This window comes from Oratosquilla oratoria, chromosome 8, assembly GCF_046742065.1.
Source record: "Oratosquilla oratoria isolate Oo_2021 chromosome 8, ASM4674206v1, whole genome shotgun sequence".
NCBI lineage: Eukaryota > Metazoa > Arthropoda > Malacostraca > Stomatopoda > Squillidae > Oratosquilla > Oratosquilla oratoria.
Window position 1 is genome coordinate 51,670,756 of NC_134784.1, and position 19,639 is coordinate 51,690,394.

Consider the following 19,639-nt stretch of genomic DNA (forward strand, 5'->3'; position numbering starts at 1 on the left):
GTGTTGGCAATGTAAATTATAGTGTCGGTTACACAAAAGTTAACCCAGTAAATTTTTGAGCCAACAAGACTTCTTCCAGGAATGTTCGACAACTTTTCTTGAATCTGTTTTGTACCGTGATGCAGTGTGAAGGATTTGTTGAACCAAAGCAAGATTATTATTAGTTTAGGTTAGGAAACCGGCATGTACAAATTTACGGCTGATCAATATAGTTTAACAGCGTCTAGCGCCGCGGTCTTCTTTGCTACACACGTGATAATATAACGGCCAGAATAGGGTGATAAAATACTCGCGCGAACAAAATCATCTGTCATGAATCTGAACAGAATCATAAGTTTCCAGTAGGAGTTGCGTGTTTTTTTTTTATGTGCATATGTATGATTGAGATTATTTAAAGGTCAACTGAGGTTTTACGTTTAATTTTTATTTCATACTTGAAAATATTACTTAAAGTTGCAACACTTAAATGCACGCTTCTAGCATTTTATAGTCTTGATTTTATCCTAATAGTATGATCTTAAAAGTGCCTGGTAGCAGACGGACGTTTCAATGTCATAGTTACATTTTCCACCGCTAAGTCAACTGATGACGTCAGTATTGCCAGCGAGCAACACGATGCGGATTTCGCATCGAATGAAGAAGATTTATCGGATTTGGATACCCTCTCGTGTTCCAGTGTGGGTGCGGTACAAGGATACATGTAAGAACCAATTCGGATATCCAAACAAGACTCAACTGACGAAGAACATGTCGAGAGCGAGGAATCTTCAGAGGATGAACGTCCAGAACGAGCAGGAAATAAGGACTGTCGAGTTCGTCAGAATGCATTACTGCATGCACACTTTACATACATAAATGCACCACCAACAACACCAGACCAGACACATGATTTCGTTGGTTTATCATCAGACGTGCGGATGAAGGTATGAAGGCATGAAATACTAGGCCTAATACCTAGCAGACGTTGATGGGCCTGACCCTATGTACCAGGCCCCAGCATGGCCAGCAGGGCTGGTTTTGATTTTATTTTGTTAGAAAAAAATCCACACGACCACCAAGATCACCACGTCCACAGTACATAAATAATTCATCTGTTCATGCATGCATGTTAGAAAATTTAATAATTTTTTCTACATTTTCATAGGCCATATATGGCATGAATGCCATAAACTTAACCATGTTAACTTCCTTGCATGACCACTGTGGACGTGGTCATCTTGGTTGTCGTGTGGATAAATAAAATAAAAACCAGCCCTGCTGGGCATGCTGGGGCCTGGTAGATGGGGCCAAGACCATCAACGTCTACTAGGTATTAGGCCTAGTATTTCATGCTATCAAACCTTCATCCGCACATATGATGACAAGCCAACGAAATCATGTGTCTGGTGTGGTTGGTGGTGTTCACTTGTAAAGCGTGCATGCAGTAGTGCATTCCGACGAACTCGCCAGTCCTTATTTCCTGCTCGTTCTGGACGTTCATCCTCTGAAGAATCCTCGCTCTCGGCTTGTTCTTCGTCAGTTGATTCTTGTTTGGATATCCGAATTGGTTCTTACATGTATCCTTGTACCGTACCCACATTGGAACACGAAAAGGCATCCAAATCCGATCAATCTTCTTCACTCGATGTGAAATCCCCATCGTATTGTTCGCTGGCAACCCTGACGTCATCAATTGCTCTAGTGGTGGAAAATGAAACTACGACATTGAAAAATTCGTCTGCTACCAGGCATCATGCTATTTGGATAAAATCAAGACTATAAAGTGCAAGAAACGTGCATTTTAGTATACTAACTTCTAAGTTATATTTTCATGGATGAAATAACAAAAAATAAGAAATCTAAAACCTTTTCAGTTGACCTTTAATATTGTGGCACTATTTCATTTTGAATCTGATACACAAGTTAATTTCACCTTTATTCTTACGTATGAAAGTTAGAATGAGCAACCGTGCCCAAAGTCGTAATCGAAGTGCCACTTGCTTGAGCACTTTTGTCTTTGTCACTTGTCTTTGCTCCTCAACAGCTCATCATTGTAGGACAGTTTCCCGCTTTGGATTAGCATGTAGCTACGATATTAGATCGATCTCGGACCATACTCTGATGTCCAAAAGAATGATGAATCTCGCACGCGAACGACCGCGTGTGCGCGCACACACAAACACACATACTCGGTGGCGCGGTTGGTAGAGTCCCAGGCTGTCAGTACGGCGGTTCCCGCGGTACCTGGTTAGAATCCCGCCCAGGGCTGACATTATATCAGTATCGCTACCGGGAGGGAAATAGCTGTCGATCACGAGTCCAACACGTGATCCAAAGACCAAGGTGAATCACACACACACACACGCACACGGTGGCACAGTTGGTAGAGCGATGAACTACTAGCATGGTGGTGTGCGTAGTGCTTGGTTCGAATCCTGCCCAGGGCCGAAATTATTTCGGTACAGCTGTGCTTCGTGTCGTTACTCTGACTCTCGTGGGCGGGGAGTTGGGTGTGTGTGTGTGTGTAAGGTCATAGCATTACCCATAGATCGGACCTACGAGCTCTGAGCTCTCTTCCAGGAGGGAAATAGCTGTCGATCACCAGTCCAACACGTGATCCAAAGACCAAGTGAATACACACACACACACACACACTTTCACCGAATGGACGGCGAGAACTGGTGTTCCAAAGAAAAAGGAAAAACTATGTGGATCTCAACATCCAGAGAAGTGCCTTTTGTATTTATAGGGAAGGGGAGTGCTCGTGGAATAGTGGGGAAGTGATAGGGAAGGGATATTGAGGGAAATGGAAGGAAATGAGGAAGGGGAGTCAAGGCGGATTGTAAACAAACGCCGAACGGATGACTTGGATCTCGATGATGGGACTAACAAAATTGTAAAGATCAGAAACATAGATAAAAGCAGTTCAATGGAAGGTGAGGATAATAATTTTCAAGGATTTAATGAGGGGGCGGCGGATGGCAACCTCCCCCGACTGGCAAAACTGGAGGAAAAACTTGAACAAATGACTGAGCATTGGGAGATTAGGTTTGGCAAGATGTCAAAAATTGCCGAGAAGTTTGAAAAATTGGAAGAACTAGAGAAGGCGAACAAAAACTTAACTGATGAAATAGAAGACCTAAAAAGACAGTTAAGAGAAGTAAAAGTGGAGAATGAAGAATTAAAAAAGAACAATAGAGACAATAAAGAAACAATAGCAAAAGAGGCAGAGGGGTGGAGGAAGATACAAGAAAATAGTAAAGTTGCATTTTCTGATATAATTAAACAGCAAATGAAAGAACAAACTGAAGACTCAGTTATCAAAGTGATGAGACAGAAGGAGAATATTGTAAGAGACTTAGCAGACAAAAAGAAATGTATAATTATATTAGGAATGGAAGAGAAACATAACCCAGATAGAACCACAAGAATCAAAGAGGAAAATGAAAAAGTAAGAAACTAGAATTAGTTCAGGAAGATGAGCCAGAAATAATGAAACAAATCAAAGAGAAATTCAGACTCGGGAAATATAGTACAGACAAGACCAGACCAATTAAGATTAAATTCTGGTCACAAACGATGGCAGAGAATATCTTGTCCAAAACAGGGAAACTAACAACAAGTGAACAATATAAAAAGGTATGGATAAAAAGGGAAATGAATAAAGAGGAAAGAGAGGAGGAAATAAGGAAAAGACATGAAGCTAAGAATAAAAAAACGAGACCAGAATGGAGACAGAAAAACAAAAATTCTACTGGAGAGTAGTGAATATGAAATTGAAGCAATGGAAAATATCAGAGAGAAACACAAAAGAAACGGAGAATACAATGGAAATAACAGAAAGTTAAAAGTATCCTACACAAATATAGATGGATTAATAACAGGACTGAATGAACTGAACAAATATCTGAAAGAAAAAGATCCGGACATAATGGGAATTGTTGAGACAAAATTAAAAGGTCCACTACCACCCAACAGCATAGGACACAATGCATATAATTATTGGATTAGAAACAGAGAGAAAAACAAGGGGGTGGAGTTATGTTCCTGACTAAGAAGGATATAAGCGTGAAGAGTGTCACATATGGGAACAATAGAGTAGAGATGATCATGATAGAAGTAGAAGATAGAGATAAGAAGAGCAGAAAGTTTGTAATAAACTATGTGCCCCCAAAAACAGCATCATGGGAAGAGAGTGAACATAAAAGCATGTTAGAAGACACAAGAATAACACTAAACAAGATAATGGAAGATGGAGGAAGAATAGTTATGATGGGCGACTATAATTGCAAAGAAATATGCTGGGAAGAGATGACCGTAAAGGGTGGAGAAGACTCATGGGGAAGTGTTCTACTTGAGATGATTACTGACCACACAATGACACAATGGATCCAAGAGAACACTAGGTATAGAAATGAAGAAGAACCATCGAGACTAGACCTAATAATCACATCAGAACCTGAAATGGTGGAAAAGATAGAATACCAGACACCAATAAGCAAAAGTGACCACATATTGATAGAACTAGAACTAAATGAGAAAAAATACATGAAAAGAAATGAACAATATAGAAAAGGAAGATTGATGTATGAAAAAGCAAATTTTGATAAAATAAGAGAATTCTTTCAAAATGAAAACTGGGAAAGAATACACAAAGATACAACAGTAGAAGAGAAATGGAATATTATGACAAAAATCTATAAAAAAGGAGTAGAAAAGTATGTCCCAAGACAAAAACAAAAAAAAAGAATATGTAAAGTGCTGGTACAATAAAAGTTGTAGGGAGATAAAAGACAAAAGAGACAAAGCCTGGGCCAAATGGAAGAAAAACAGAAGACCAGAAAAATGGAAAATATATACTTGTTATAGAAATGAATATGTACAAGCGTGCAGAGAGGAAAAGAGAAAATATGAAAAAGATGTCATAGAAAAATGTAAAGATCAACCGAAACTATTCTACAGATTTGTAAACAACAAACTGAAAAACAAACAAGATTTGGAGAAATTAAGACGAGGAGTTGAATACACAGAGGAAATTGAAATGGCAGAAATTATGAACAAACATTTTAAATCTGTGTTTACAAGGGAGAACATACAACCTGAAGAGATTGAATGGAAAGAGAAAGTCCCCCCTATGAAAGAAATAGAAGTAACAAAGAATGAAATATTGAACCACTTGAGTAATCTTGATGTCAGAAAATCGCATGGACCAGATGAAATAGCAAACTGGATTCTGAAAGAATGCAGGAATGAACTGGCAGACATAATACATAGCATAATAAACAGTTCCTTGAAAGAAGGTAAAGTTCCAGAAGATTGGAAAAAGGCAAATATAGTACCTATATATAAAGGAGGAAATAAAGAAGACTAACAACTATAGGCCAGTCTCTCTAACAAGTACAATAGCAAAAATTTGTGAAAGAATTGTCAAAAATAGATGGGTAAAATATTTAGAAAAAAACAACGTGCTAAATCCAAGACAATTTGGATTCAGACAAGGACGATCATGCGTCACCAATTTAATATGTTTCTATTCAAGGCTAATAGATATAATACAAGAAAGAGATGGATGGGCGGACTGTGCATTTCTAGACCTAAAGAAAGCTTTTGACAAAGTACCACATAAGAAGTTGATTAAGAAATTAGAAACTGAAGGAGGAATACAGGGCAAACTACTAAATTGGATGGAAGACTTTTTGCAAGAAAGAAAAATGAGAGTAGTGATAAGAGACCAACACTCAAAATGGGATGAAGTAATAAGCGGTGTTCCACAAGGAACAGTTCTGGCCCCAATAATGTTTGCTATATATATAAATGATATGGATGAAGGAATTGAAAGCTATATGAGCTTCTTTGCAGATGATGCAAAACTATTGAAAAAAGTGAACACGGAAGAAGATTGTGAATCACTACAGAGAGATCTAAATAAAGTACAGGAATGGAGTAGGAAGTGGGAGATGGAGTTCAATACAAAGAAGTGTAGTATAATGGAATTTGGAAAAAGTAAAAACAGAATAACAGGATCATATAAATTGGGAGAAGAAGGAATAAAAAAAGTAGAAAATGAAAAAGACCTGGGAGTCATTGTTATGAATAATATGTCACCTGAGAAACATATAAATAAGATTTTTGGAGAAACCTATAATTTAATAAGAACAATCAAAGTTGCATTTACATACCTGGATGAAGAAATGGTGAAGAAAATCCTAATCACCCTGATAAGACCAAGATTGGAATATGCAGCAACGATATGGTCACCAAGTACAAAAAAATGTATAAAAAAAACTTGAAAGAATACAAAGAGCAATTACAAAATTGGCACCTACACTTTCAAAACTATCATATGAAGAGAGACTAGCAAAACTTGAACTACAGACACTAGAGCAAAGAAGAGAGAGAGGAGATTTGATAGCTATTTACAGAATCATGAAAGGCATAGAAATTATTGATAGAGAGAATCTGATAAAATGGGATGACAGAAATACAAGAGGACATGGAAAGAAAATAAAAAAAGACAGCTATAGAAGAGACTTAAAAAAGAACAGCTTTCCTCACAGAGTAATAGACAGTTGGAACAAGTTAGATGAGAAAGTGGTGTGTGCAAAAACAATACATGAATTTAAAAATAGTTTAGATAAAACGAGAAATGAAAACAGGACCCCACGAGCATAGCTCCCCTTCCCGTAGAATACAACTAGGTAAATACAACTAGGTAAATACACACAACCTCGTATTGTGAAAAAGACATAATAGAAAAATGTAAGGACCAACCAAAATTATTCTATATGTGAACAGTAAACTAAAAACAAACAGGAAATGGTAAAATTACGCCAAGGGAATATAGAATACACAGAAGTTATAGAAATGGCTGAAGTCATGAACAAACACTTCAAGACTGTGTTTACTAGAGAAAATATACAGCATTGCGATGAAAGTGAAGTGAGATCCCCACCCCACCCCCAGAAGAAAAATAATTGTAACAAGAAGAGAAGTAATGGACCAGATAATGGAAATCGCAAACTGGATACTAAAAGAATGTATAGATGAACTAATAAAGTATATGTGGTTATAATCTGCTCACTCAAAGAAGGAAAAATACCAGAAGACTGGAAAAATGCCAGTATCGTACCAATATATAAAGGGGAGATGAGGAAGACCTAACAAATTACAGACCGGTCTCCCTTACAAGTACAGTAGCCAAAATTTGTGAAAAGGTTATTAAAAGTAGATGGACAAAACATCTGGAGGAGAACAATATACTAAATCCAGCTCGGATGGTTTGACACTTAAAAAAAGTGAAGAATGACCAGCAAAAAAAAAAAAAAAAAAAAAATAAAAAAAAAAAAAAAAAATAAAAAAAAAAAAAAAAAAAAAAAAAAAAAAAAAATTGTGTATGGCAGAAGTGGATGGTGTAGAGGGGAAGACTGAGAATGAGATGGATGTGATGAAAGGGCCCTTGAATACGAGGGGTTTGTTGAATAGGAAATGGGGAAGGCAGGTAATAGTTGTGAATGAAGAATGGGTGTGAATAGTCGATAAAATGTTGCAGCCCGAAAGGATTTCTTGCTTTCTCCATTGTCGCATGAAAGGACAACGAGGGAGGGTCACCATGTAAATAAAGTGGCTGTTGGGCCCTGCTGCTGTGGATGTGTTGTTCTGCTGCATTGATTCTGAAACCAGGGATGACCCTTCATCCACGATTAGCTAAGATTAAAGAAAAACTAATGGATGATTGATAGGGTGGGTGGGGATGGATATATGCCATGGCTAGCTACCTCTTTTAAAAGTGGGTGAAGAAGCCTTTGGTATTTAGATAGCCTCCCTTACATTCAGTCTGTCCTTTACAGGTTCATTGGCACAATCACCCTATCATATAGTTATATCTTTGTATCTTAGAATACCATATTTGATTAACCTTTCTTTGGATATGATGAGCAGTCTCTATTTATTCTACCTTCAAATAGATTTTGAATGTATTTGTCAACAACTTTTGAATTAGTATTTTCTCAAGTTCAAAGGTCAATTGCTGCCTGGCCAGAGATCATCTGTAATTTACTAATTCACCTGCTTAAGTTGCCAGACCGAGTATATAGGCAGTGTTTTGTCTCCCTAGAAATACATGTTATATGAACATCTGTATCATTTGAGCAGGACTGATCTTCCTTTATTAATCCTTTTTCACTCAGTGGTAAGAGAGCACATTCTGGCATATGATATGGCCGAAGAAAGGTTATTTTGAAAATTTAGCTTCTTGTAGTATGTTGGATTTTAAAATTCTAGAACCACGAAGGAATGATAATGAATAAGTGAATAAACCGATAAATAAATAAGTAAGTAAACAGTGGAATGTCGGCCTGCCCATTGTCTATTGCTTAATTCGAAAAAATTGTTTTTTTTTTTTTAGATTTTACTTTTAATCTGTTTTAGGTTTTAATTATTCAATTCTTATTTTTATTGTATGTGACATGATTGTTTCCCTGTTTCTGTTTCCTTGAATTTGGCATGGTGTCCCTGCTGAAATGTAGGCCAATATGATCATCACTGCTAATATTTTAATGTTATTGGAAAGAAATGGATGTCAGAAGGGTATGGAATGGGTGAAGGGTGGATGCATGCTTTGGCTGGCTACCTTCCATATATGGGGTAAGGAGGCTTTTAAATATATATGATATAGGTTATATATTAAACACATGACTAAACTATTTTTCTTTTTTCTTTCAGAAGACTGAATATGCCAGACGTTTCAAGATTGCTTACTACACCAATGAACACCCCCCTCTATCTCCCATTATAAAAAAGAAGGCAGTTGAACAGGAAAATGATGGCTTAGATGCCATTTCATCACACCAACCCTGTCGCTGCACCAGGTTTTCTGCTTCAGGAGAGTGACTCCTGAAGTAGCCTGTGATTCAGAATTGCACCACCGTTCACATCCGGTGTCGATGCAGATTGTTGCCTAAGGGTCCAGGGGGACACTTCCAGAAGATTCTGGCAGTGATTGTGAAGAGAGGAGAGGAAGGAACTGTAGCTGCAAGAAGAGGAGGATGTGGGTGCGTGTACGCCTCAAGACGCTTATGGTCGTGATAGCGTTGATGGTTTGCACACTCCTGTACTCCAACGTGATCTTACCATTCGTCACTTCCACCACCAGTTCAAACAGCCTCCACATTCACAATGAAGCCACCAGAAGAGTTGCTAGGATTCGCTCAGAGGTATATGTGTTAATTAGAATAATGTTTAAATTCAGTTTGTTGGGAAAGACATTTAGGTGTATCACACGACTTGGGAAACACACTTGATTCCTGAACCATCCAACATGGAAATCCTTTTATTGGTGGAGGGGATTTATCAAGCTGAGAACAAATAATGTGGGAAATACATAGGAAGAGCTGCAATGGCCAGTAAACTGGTTGTAATACAGAATGTATAATTCAACAATAAAATAAACACGCAAAGAGTTCACAATAAAATAGATAAGAAAATATAAAGAAATATAAAAGATGCCACCAAGATTAGGTATAAATGCTGCACACTAGGATGCACCACAATGCATCCGATAACCTAACACACACCACATGGAACAAATGTTCCGCGAAGCATGCACTGCCACAGACCAAAGAAATTGGAACATAAAGTGGACAAAAAACAGTCCCTCACCATTAATAACCTGCATAAATAAGATATTAGTAATACAAAACATACTCCAATAAACAAACCGTCGTAATAATACAAATAAAATACACAAAAACAAATTATGATGGATGTTTCCTCTCCAGCCTGTCCTTCACTCCCTTGTAAATTGGATTTAAAGTAATGCACCTGTTGATACTATCCTCATCACTAGACCAAGCTTCTACGAATAACCTGACACTTTTTCCGCTTCCTCCGTATTTAACTTCCGCATTCTGCCAATCCATTTATACATATAGATATTGTTATGATTACATAGAAGAAAGTCGCTAAGTATAAAATGCATGTGAAAATATATCTGAACACTTTTGGATCTGATTAAAGGATGACAGTAATTTTTGGATCTTTGCTGTCTGTTACACATGTTTTTTTCATATCCTTATGTTTTCAGATTCAAGTCCTCTGACAGACAGATTTTCAAATCCACAAGAAAGTGATTCATTCTTTCACTTTGATCAAAATACTCCAAGTGTTTGTCATAAATACCTAAGACATACAGGCTGGAAACCAAGTAACTAATCGAGGGAAAACCATTAAGTTAATTGCACTAGGATTACACCCTTCACATAAATGGTAGTAATGCTACAGTCACCATAATAGAAAAAATACATGGCCAGTCTGCCTATATGTCTGCTTGCTCGTGAAACATGATGAGGATGTCAGGTCATGGTTGGAGCCACCCTTAGATATCAAGGGTGTATCTCGTGTATACCTTTGTATTTGGCACTGATCCCCTACATATTTAATGGGATTACTGGATGGTTGTTGTGAGTCCCTGCCCCAACCTCTTTTTAAATCCCTTATATAAATGTTGATTATGTTACCATTCATCTGAATTTAGTAGTTTATTCATGATTTTCTTTTACAGGATTTGGCTGTAGTAGGACGTGGTTTAACTGGAGCTTTCCCCGACTCCAGTGCCTCTGCCTCTGCTGCTGGACACGAAACTGTAGCAAGGGTTGTAGCTCCAGCACCACCACAAGTTGTGGAAAACATTAGAACAGAACACAGCCCAGAACAATGTACTGGGTCCAACTGTTCCTCTGCATTTGTCCAGCCAGTGATAGCCCCAGCTCCTGGAGGTAGAGATGGGCTTATTCAAGCAACTTCATCTGTACCACGGGTGACAAGTGCACCACATGGGCTTAATATGTCCAATAGATCAGTGATTCCAGCCCGCCAGATCAATCCATGTGGCCGTGAATGCCGTGCAGCAATGTATCGTGATCGGCGTAGAACCCGTGGGAGATATGATTTTCATGTCCAGGTGAGGATAGGACTGGGTCTGGGGGGCAGGATTTAGCTCTATAATACTCAACACTAACTATGAGCCATGACCAGTATTCCCTTTAATTTTTTTCTGTGAGTATGCACTGAAATTTGCATGTGTGCATACTTTGCCTTCTCTGAAAAGTATGTGTGCACCCATGCGAGTCACCATCTGATCATTTAAGCAAATATGCACAATTCATAAGTTTGTATTACATATTACCTCCATGCCTGGCTGGAGTGTGGAAGTCATTTATAAACATTTTCAAACAATTTCTACACTCCTGCCAAGCGACAAAGTAATTTTGCTTGCAATGGAAGTGCTAAAGTTAGAAGAGGAAAGAAAAAAAGTAGCTATTAATTTGATGGTTGACAAGTTACCATATCTTTAGAGAATTTATAAGTTTATGTTTGGGTAGAACTTCTTTACTGAATGAATTTTAATATAATTTGAAAACCTTGTGTGTGCACATTTTTTCTTTATGTGCACTAGTTGTAAAACATGTGGATGCACATGTGCACAGCTTAGAGGGAATGTTGGCCATAACCTGAATATTTTTTCCAGTACCAAATCGGTGGACACCTCTTTAATGTGTTCACTCCTAGTGTGATGTTTTACAAGGCTCCACTACACATCAAAATGGGTCTCATGAAACATTTTGTTACAGCTCTTGACAAGGAGTCTGCTGCCTTCAAATATCTTCAAGACCTCTTTCCTAAGCTTTCAGAGGCAAAAGTGAAAGCTGATATCTTCATTGGACCACAAATAAGGAAAATTATGGAGTGCTCAGAATTTCCACAGAAGCTCACTGAAAAGGGAAAAAGATTGGGAATGTTTCATTGTTGTAGCATAGGGCTTTCTTGGCAACAACAAGGCTAATAGATATATGGAACTGGTTGAAGTTTTAGTGAAAAGCTATGGTGAGATGGATTGCAGAATGTCCTAAAAGGTTCATATCCTAGATGCTCACCTCAATAACTTCAAGGAGAATATGAGAGCATGTTCAGAGAAACAAGGAAAGCACTTCCACCAAGATATAATGAACTTTGCATAAACACGGCAAAGGAAACATGGACTGGAAGTGAAGCGTTTATTCCTGACGTTTCATCTATTGACTTTCTCGAAGGATAAATACTTAGAATAGCTTAGAAGACACTATAGCCCAAGCTGGAACAATAGATGACTTCAGATCAGTATTATAAATGAAAAATAAGAGTATATCCTAAGTTGGAACCTTGCATGAATTTGAAGCTAGGATAAGGTAATTGGAGAGTATGAGGAAAGACCCCATGTTTCTCATGTAGAAAGTCATAGTTCAAACCCAGCTCATAGCTTGAAATATTTCCAAATACTACAAATCATTACTGTAAAGGAAGAGACAAGGAGTTTGAATGTGTATTAGATGTGGTGTCTGAGAAGTATGATAGGGGTTACCAGGCTAGATAGAATGAGAAATGAGGTGAGGAGAATGGGGGTGGAAAGGGAGCTGGGAGAGGGTGGATGAAAGAGTATTGGGATGGTTTGGACACATGGAGAGAATTGGGGAAGAAAGACTAGTAAAAGAGGTGTGGAAGGAGTGAACATGAGGGGGCAACCTAGGATGAGATGGATGAATGGGATAAAAGGGGCTTTGGGGAAGAGGGGAATGTCTGTTGAGGAAGGACGGGAGAGGACAGAAGACGGGTGAATGGAGAATGGTTGTATATGGATGATGATGTGATCCATGAGGTGGAATGGGTGGGGGTTGGGGGGAGAGTGAGTATGTGTGAGAAAAATTTGACGCAGCCTGAAGGGATGTCTCCCCGTCTTCTCCTTTCCTGCATGAGGGGATGGAGAGGGGGGTCACTGATTTAATGAAGCGGCCTTGCTGTGGATGTGCCGTGTCTTGCGACACTGCTTCTGACCCAGGGCAGTGGACAAGATGCAGGGATGACCTGTCATCCAGGAGGTGCCAAGATAAGAGGGTGGAACTTTTTGCGTTTCCCACCACTGTCAGGCATCTTGTCATTATTATTTTACATCTGGCAACTCGGTCAGCTCTCTGACAGCTCAGCCAGCTTGCGTTTTCCCATCTTTGTGCTCTTCAAGCTCTTGTGGAGAGGGGTTGTTAATTTTTTGCTCCAGCCTCCTACCCCCTATTTTCGTTGTTTCACTTTGTGGCACTGCAGTTTTAGGAGACATTCATCCTGGTGGCTCCTACTAACCTTAGTGGTGAGGAAAAGGCTTGTATTTTGGCCTGAAAGACTGAAAATGTGTTGACGAAAGATTTCAAGACATACAGGGCGAGGTGAGGGCACCATTCAACGTCTGGTCGCTACAGCTCATGGTCTCCCACCCAACATCATACCACCTCAAAAACCTGTCCCTGAAAGGCCTAGAAAGACCTCTAAGTGTACTGACAACCTCCTACGAGAGTGATTTACATCGAGGAGGTGAAAGATGTATAGAGGAGAGCAGTCACTGGTTATCAGCTTTCCATGTGTGAAAGTGTAGTAAATACAACAGAAGCTGAGAAAGATTCTGGGCCTGGTATGGAGACTGAGTGTCAGCCCTTTAGGGCTGCACTTCCTGATAAAGGGAAGGAGGTTGATGAGTTTTGAAAATCAGCAGCTTTGCTGTCCATCTTGAAGGACCACTACATGCAGGTACCCATCATTGGTCCCTGGTTTGCCATTATTTCCCTATATAGGATTTTGACTGTATATATTATGCAGTCATTATTTTGGGGACATGGTGGCATATCTATGGACTAATTTATTTATTTTAATTCAATATATTTTATTTTATTTTTTAGACTGAAAATAGAACTCCTTACATACATACATATATATATACCAAGGCTTTTTCCCCTTTACAAGGGAGGTAGCCAAAAAAGGAAAAGGCATAAAATCATTCCCACCCATTCCATCCCTAAATACACTCCACACCCCTCCACCCTCCCTCTTCCCTCTTATCTTAGCACCTCCTGGATGACAGGTCATCCCTGCACTTTGTCCACTGCCCTGGGTCAGAAGCAGTGTCGCAAGACACAGCACATCCACAGCAAGGCCGCTTCATTAAATCGGCGACCCCCCCCCTCTGTCCCCCCATTGCATAAAAGGAGAAGACGGGGAGAAATCCCTTCGGGCTGCATCAAATCCTGCTCACACATACTAACTCACCCCCCATCCCCCCACCCATTCCACCTCATGCATCACAACATCATCCATATACAACCATTCTCCATTCACCCATCTTCTGTCCTCTCCCGTCCTTCCTTAACAGACATTCCCCTCTTCCCCAAAGCCCCTTTCACCCCATCCATCCACCTCATCCTAGGACGTCCCCTCATGTTCACTCCCTCCACATCTGCCTTCCATACCTCTTTTACTAGTCTTTCTTCACTCATTCTTTCCATGTGTCCAAACCATCCTAATACTCTTTCATCAACCCTATCTCCCAACTCCCTTTCCACTCCTGTTCTCCTCACCTCCTCATTTCTCACTTTATCCAGCCTAGTAACCCCCATCATACTTCTCAGACACCTCATCTCAAACACATTCAAACTCCTTCTCTCTTCCTCTCTTATGTTCCATGTTTCTGCCCCATACAGTGCTGTTGGCAAAATCACTCCTTCATACAGTCTCCTCTTAGCATCCATTCCCAAATGTCTATTCCTCATTACACTCTTTAATCCACCAAGGCATTTACTTGCTTCTCTCAATCTACATTCTACCTCCACCTTCACTCCACCTTTTCCTGCCACATTTGCACCCAAGTATCTAAAACTATCCACTTCCTCCAGTGGCTCTCCCTTAATGCTCACTTCCAGTCTACTGCCATTTTCACCCCTTGTACATCTCATCACCTTACTTTTACCCACATTTATCTTTAGCTTTCTTCGATCACATACTCTCCCAAACTCTGTTACCAACTTCCTCAATCCCTCCTCCGATCCTGCCACAAGCGCAGTGTCATCCGCAAACAACAGCTGGCTCATCTCCCACTTTTCTCCATTTTCTTTAACCATCTCCAATCCCTGACCCACTACCCTTGCATTTACCTCTCGCACTACCCCATCCATGTATAAGTTGAACAGCCAGGGTAACATAACGCATCCTTGACGAAGTCCCACCTTTACCTCAAACCACTCACTCTCTCCATTTCTAATCCTGACACAAGCTCTACTCTCATAAAAACTCTTGACAGCTCCCAGAAGCTTTCCTCCTATCCCGTATATCTGCATAACCTCCCACAGTGCCTTTCTGTCTACCCTATCGTAAGCCTTTTCCAGATCCATAAAAGCCCAAAAAACATCCTTCCCCTTTCTTATAGCTTTCTCGCATATTTGTCTTACCACAAAGATCTGGTCTACACAACCTCTACCCGTCCTAAATCCACTCTGTTCCTCACCAATTACTCCCTCTGTTCCTCTCCTAATCCTCTCAATCAAGATCCTCCCATAAGCCTTCCCAACTACACTTAACAAGCTAATTCCTCTGAAACTACTACATTCACACTTGTCCCCTTTTCCCTTGTAAAGAGGAACTATAAAGGCACTCCTCCAGTCCTTCAGCACTCTACCCTCTCACCAGCCAGTCCACCATCACTGTACCTCCATTTTTTAGACATTCTGCATGGCATCCATCCAGACCAGGTGCCTTACCTGCTTTCATCATCTTAACAACTGCCTTCACTTCATCCTTCCTTATTTCTCCTCCATTTTCCTCACTCATCACGGTCATTTTCTTAGCATTTCCCACTGCAGCTAACTTTCCCTCCCTATCCTCCTTCACATTTAGCAACTCCCTAAAATATTCTGTCCATCTTCCCCTTACTGCTTTCTCTTCCATCTGCACCTTTTACCTTTTCTTCTCTACTTGATTCGCCTCCTTTTCTTCTCTTAATTTCTTTCCAAAACATCTTTTTATTACTTTCAAAATTTTCTGTCATACTCTTACCCCATTTCACATCTGCTCTCCTCTTTGCCTCCTTTACCTTTTGCTTTACTTCTCTTTTCTTTTCTTTGTACCTCTCATATGACTCCCTCGTCCTATTTTGTAACCAATCTGTGAAAGCTCGCTTCTTCTCTTCTACAACCTTCTTTGTTTCCTCATCCCACCATTCACTACCCTTTCTTCTATTTCCTCCTGTCCTTCTTGTTCCACACACCATCCTTGCACACTTTGTGACTCTCTCCTTGAACCATCCCCATTCCTCCTCCACACCTAGCTCTACTCTATCCTTCACTCCCTCCCACTCCTCCTTCAGCTTCTTTTGTGTACTCCTTCTCCTTTTCCTTTTCATTTAAAGAGTTCACTCTAAGAACCTCCCTACCTTTTGTCCCTTTCCTCTTTCTCCATCTATCCTCCACTCTCAACTTGCCTTCCACCAAAAAATGATCTGATATTCCCCTACCCTCTCCCCTTAGCACATGTACATCCTTAACTCTTCCTATCATAATCCTATTTACCACTACATAACCCATTAACACTCTATCTACCACCCTTCCATCCACCACCCTCTCCCATGTGTACTTATGCTTGACTTTCTTCCAAAACACTGTATTTGCTATCATCAACTCTCTTTCTAGACACATCTCCACCATCAACTCTCCACTACGATTCTTTCCTGGAACTCCACATATCCCAACCATTCCATCAATCGGACCATTTCTTACCCTAGCATTAAGGTCTCCCAGTAATAATACATTGACATTTCTCCCTAAATCCTCTATGCACTCATTTAAATCTATCCAACAGGCCTCCCTTTCTTCTACACTCTTCTCACTGCCAGGCCCATATGCACTTACAAAGACCCACATCTCCTTTCCCAGTTTCACCTTCATCCATATTATCCTTGAGGAAACCTCCTTCCACTCCACTACACATTTACTTATCTCTTCACTTACTAGAATAGCCACCCCTTCCCTCCCTTGCCCTCTCTTCACTCCTGATAACCTCCCACTTACACTCCCAAACTTACACTCACCCTTCCCTTTCAACTTAGTTTCACTCAAAGCCAACATATCCATCTTTCTTCTCACAAACATACTACCTATCTCTTCCCTTTTACTCTCATCAGTACCACATCCATGCACATTAAAAGACCCAAACCTTAGGGTGCTGGTCGGAAAACTCCCAGACCCTCTTATGCCTTTACTTTTTCTTTTAGGAATGTCCCCTGTGGGGCTACAAGGAGAAGGATGCCTAGTCCCAATCCCCATCTCTTTCTTCTCGCCTCTTACAATCCAAGTGGAAATACTTGGTGGCAGTATTCTTTTCCCCCACCACAGGGAATTCCCCCACCACAGAAAAAGAATACTCAGAGAAATGGTACAGGACAGCAACAAGGGGTTGGGGGACATCATAACGGAGGGACAGTCGTAGTATAAAAGTGTCATCATTTCTCTATGAACAGAGTTTTCCTCTATCATAGACAAAATGATGTGTGGCTCTGGTCCGTAGGGGTGCCCCATATAGACCCTAAAGTATCAACTGCATGCTACTTTGCCACAATAACAAGCAGCCAATACCCCAGACGGGGAGAACTCCTTAGAAAAAATATATACACACACACACACACACACAGGGATTTCTCTATGTGAGGGATACATTCCTGAAGGGATTACATAATGTAAAAATTGCAAAGTAAATATGATTACTGAACTAAACTGTATAGTACCGGTACATACCAAGTTTGGAGTATTGCATTCAGCTGACATTAAGTTGAGGGACACAAGTTGTGTGATATCAAACAAACTTAAAAAGAAATTTAGTTTTACTATTCCTTACTAGTACATGTTTATATTAAGCTGTACCATTATGTAGCTTATGTAGCTTTGTATTACCTCAGTCACTGGGTAGCTCTGCCTCTGACTCTGCCTGTCCCTCACATTCACTGGACCATCCTCCCTCTGACTCCACCTCTGTCTCACGCTCACGCAAGAATGCTGTTATAGATATTTTTTCTTTTCTTTTCTTTTCCTTCAGTAACTCTTCATAACAGGCCATTTTACTCATTACTCCTCTGGTAACTGCAGTGCTTCTCTCCACATTTGGATAATTTTCTTCAATGATTTTCATTGCTTTAACTTTCTCCATGTGCTGCATCTCCACAGAATGAGCATATGTAGATTTACAACCATTCATTGGAGTTCCTGCTTTAGCACTGGCACAAAGTCTATCAGCATTACACCTTATGCTCCTAATTGTGCTTTCATTCAACTTCAATGCATTCGCAATCACTTAAGTTTTTTGCCCCTGATCAATTGTCTCCACTTGCTACAGAAGTCAAAGGGCACTTGGAATACATGATAAAAACTGCAGTAAGGCACTGGGAGAGAAGAGCAGAGAGAGATGTTAACACTAGCGGTGTGCAGGTAATAATGAGCTTCAAGCACCATGCAAATGAACAGGCACACAAACACTTGCCGCAGCCACCACAAACACATCACACCCGCTACACTACATAGCAGAACACCCACACACACCAAGAAACATTAAAACAACACCCAAAGACCTGTATCACACACAGATACTCTCTTCTCTTCCTCCACAACCACCAAATACCAGCCTCTGGAAACATATTCATAATCATATCACTCACTGCTCCATTAACACACTGAAAGACAACACACTGCTGCATGCCAGACCCCCTGATATCCACCCTTCTGAATCCTCTCTCCCACGAAAGGACAGAGTCCACCTGGCCAGACTGTGGTGCGGCCACCACCCAGCACTTCTAAGCTATCAGAAGAGGCTGGATGACCGCATTTTGAACAGCTGCCCAGGATGTAACACTTCACCCCATACCATACAACACATAATGGAAGACTGCATTATACACAATCATGCACGCAAACAACACAACATACACTCTATAAAGGATTTGTGGGAAAACCCAGTTTCGGCTGTGGCATTCCTTGGGGAGACAGGACTGCTCGGACAGACAGTCTAGGGAACGACAACAACAACAACAGCATGTTTGTGGTACACATGGGGAACACCTGATGACACCTGGTGGCCATATCATGGAATTAAACCAGCCGTGCAACTCAATTTTTTTGACATTGTGTTATTTTAAATAATTTGTAATATGAAAAAATTACTAGTTTTTTTTTACCTTGTGTTGTTCCAAAAATTGCATATTCTAAACACACACAAATCAAGAAATCCCTGTATTTACCTAGTTGTATTTACCTAGTTGTATTTTACGGGAAGGGGAGCTATGCTCGTGGGGTCCCGTCTTCATATCTCATTTTATCTAAACTATTTTTAAATTCATGTATTGTTTTTGCACACACCACTTTCTCATCTAACTTGTTCCAACTGTCTATTACTCTGTGAGGAAAGCTGTTCTTTTTCAAATCTCTTCTATAGCTGTCTTTTTTTTATTTTCTTTCCGTGTCCTCTTGTATTTCTGTCATCCCATTTTATTAGATTCTCTCTATCAGTAATTTCCATGCCTTTCATGATTCTGTAAATAGCTATCAAATATCCTCTCTCTTCTTTGCTCTAGTGTCTGTAGTTCAAGTTTTTCTAGTCTCTCTTCATATGATAGTTTTGAGAGTGTTGGTGCCAATTTTGTAATTGCTCTTTGTATTCTTTCAAGTTTTCTTATACATTTTTTTGTACTTGGTGACCATATCGTTGCTGCATATTCCAATCTTGGTCTTATCAGGGTGATTAGGATTTTCTTCACCATTTCTTCATCCAGGTA

General features: G+C 40.0%; 1 protein-coding gene across 3 annotated transcripts in view; it reads left to right on the forward strand.

The window, feature by feature from the left end:
- Positions 1–19,639, forward strand: part of LOC143027714 (carbohydrate sulfotransferase 11-like) — a 150,776-nt gene that overhangs the window by 82,700 nt on the left and 48,437 nt on the right. For 2 of the 3 annotated variants that reach the window (XM_076189182.1, XM_076189183.1), the window contains exons 2-3: positions 8,701–9,191; positions 10,538–10,936. In XM_076189182.1, coding sequence (XP_076045297.1) covers positions 9,024–9,191; positions 10,538–10,936 — 567 coding nt within the window. In that variant the 5' untranslated portion in view covers positions 8,701–9,023. The remainder of the gene's footprint in view (positions 1–8,700; positions 9,192–10,537; positions 10,937–19,639) is intronic. The other variant, XM_076189184.1, reaches the window with a different exon arrangement.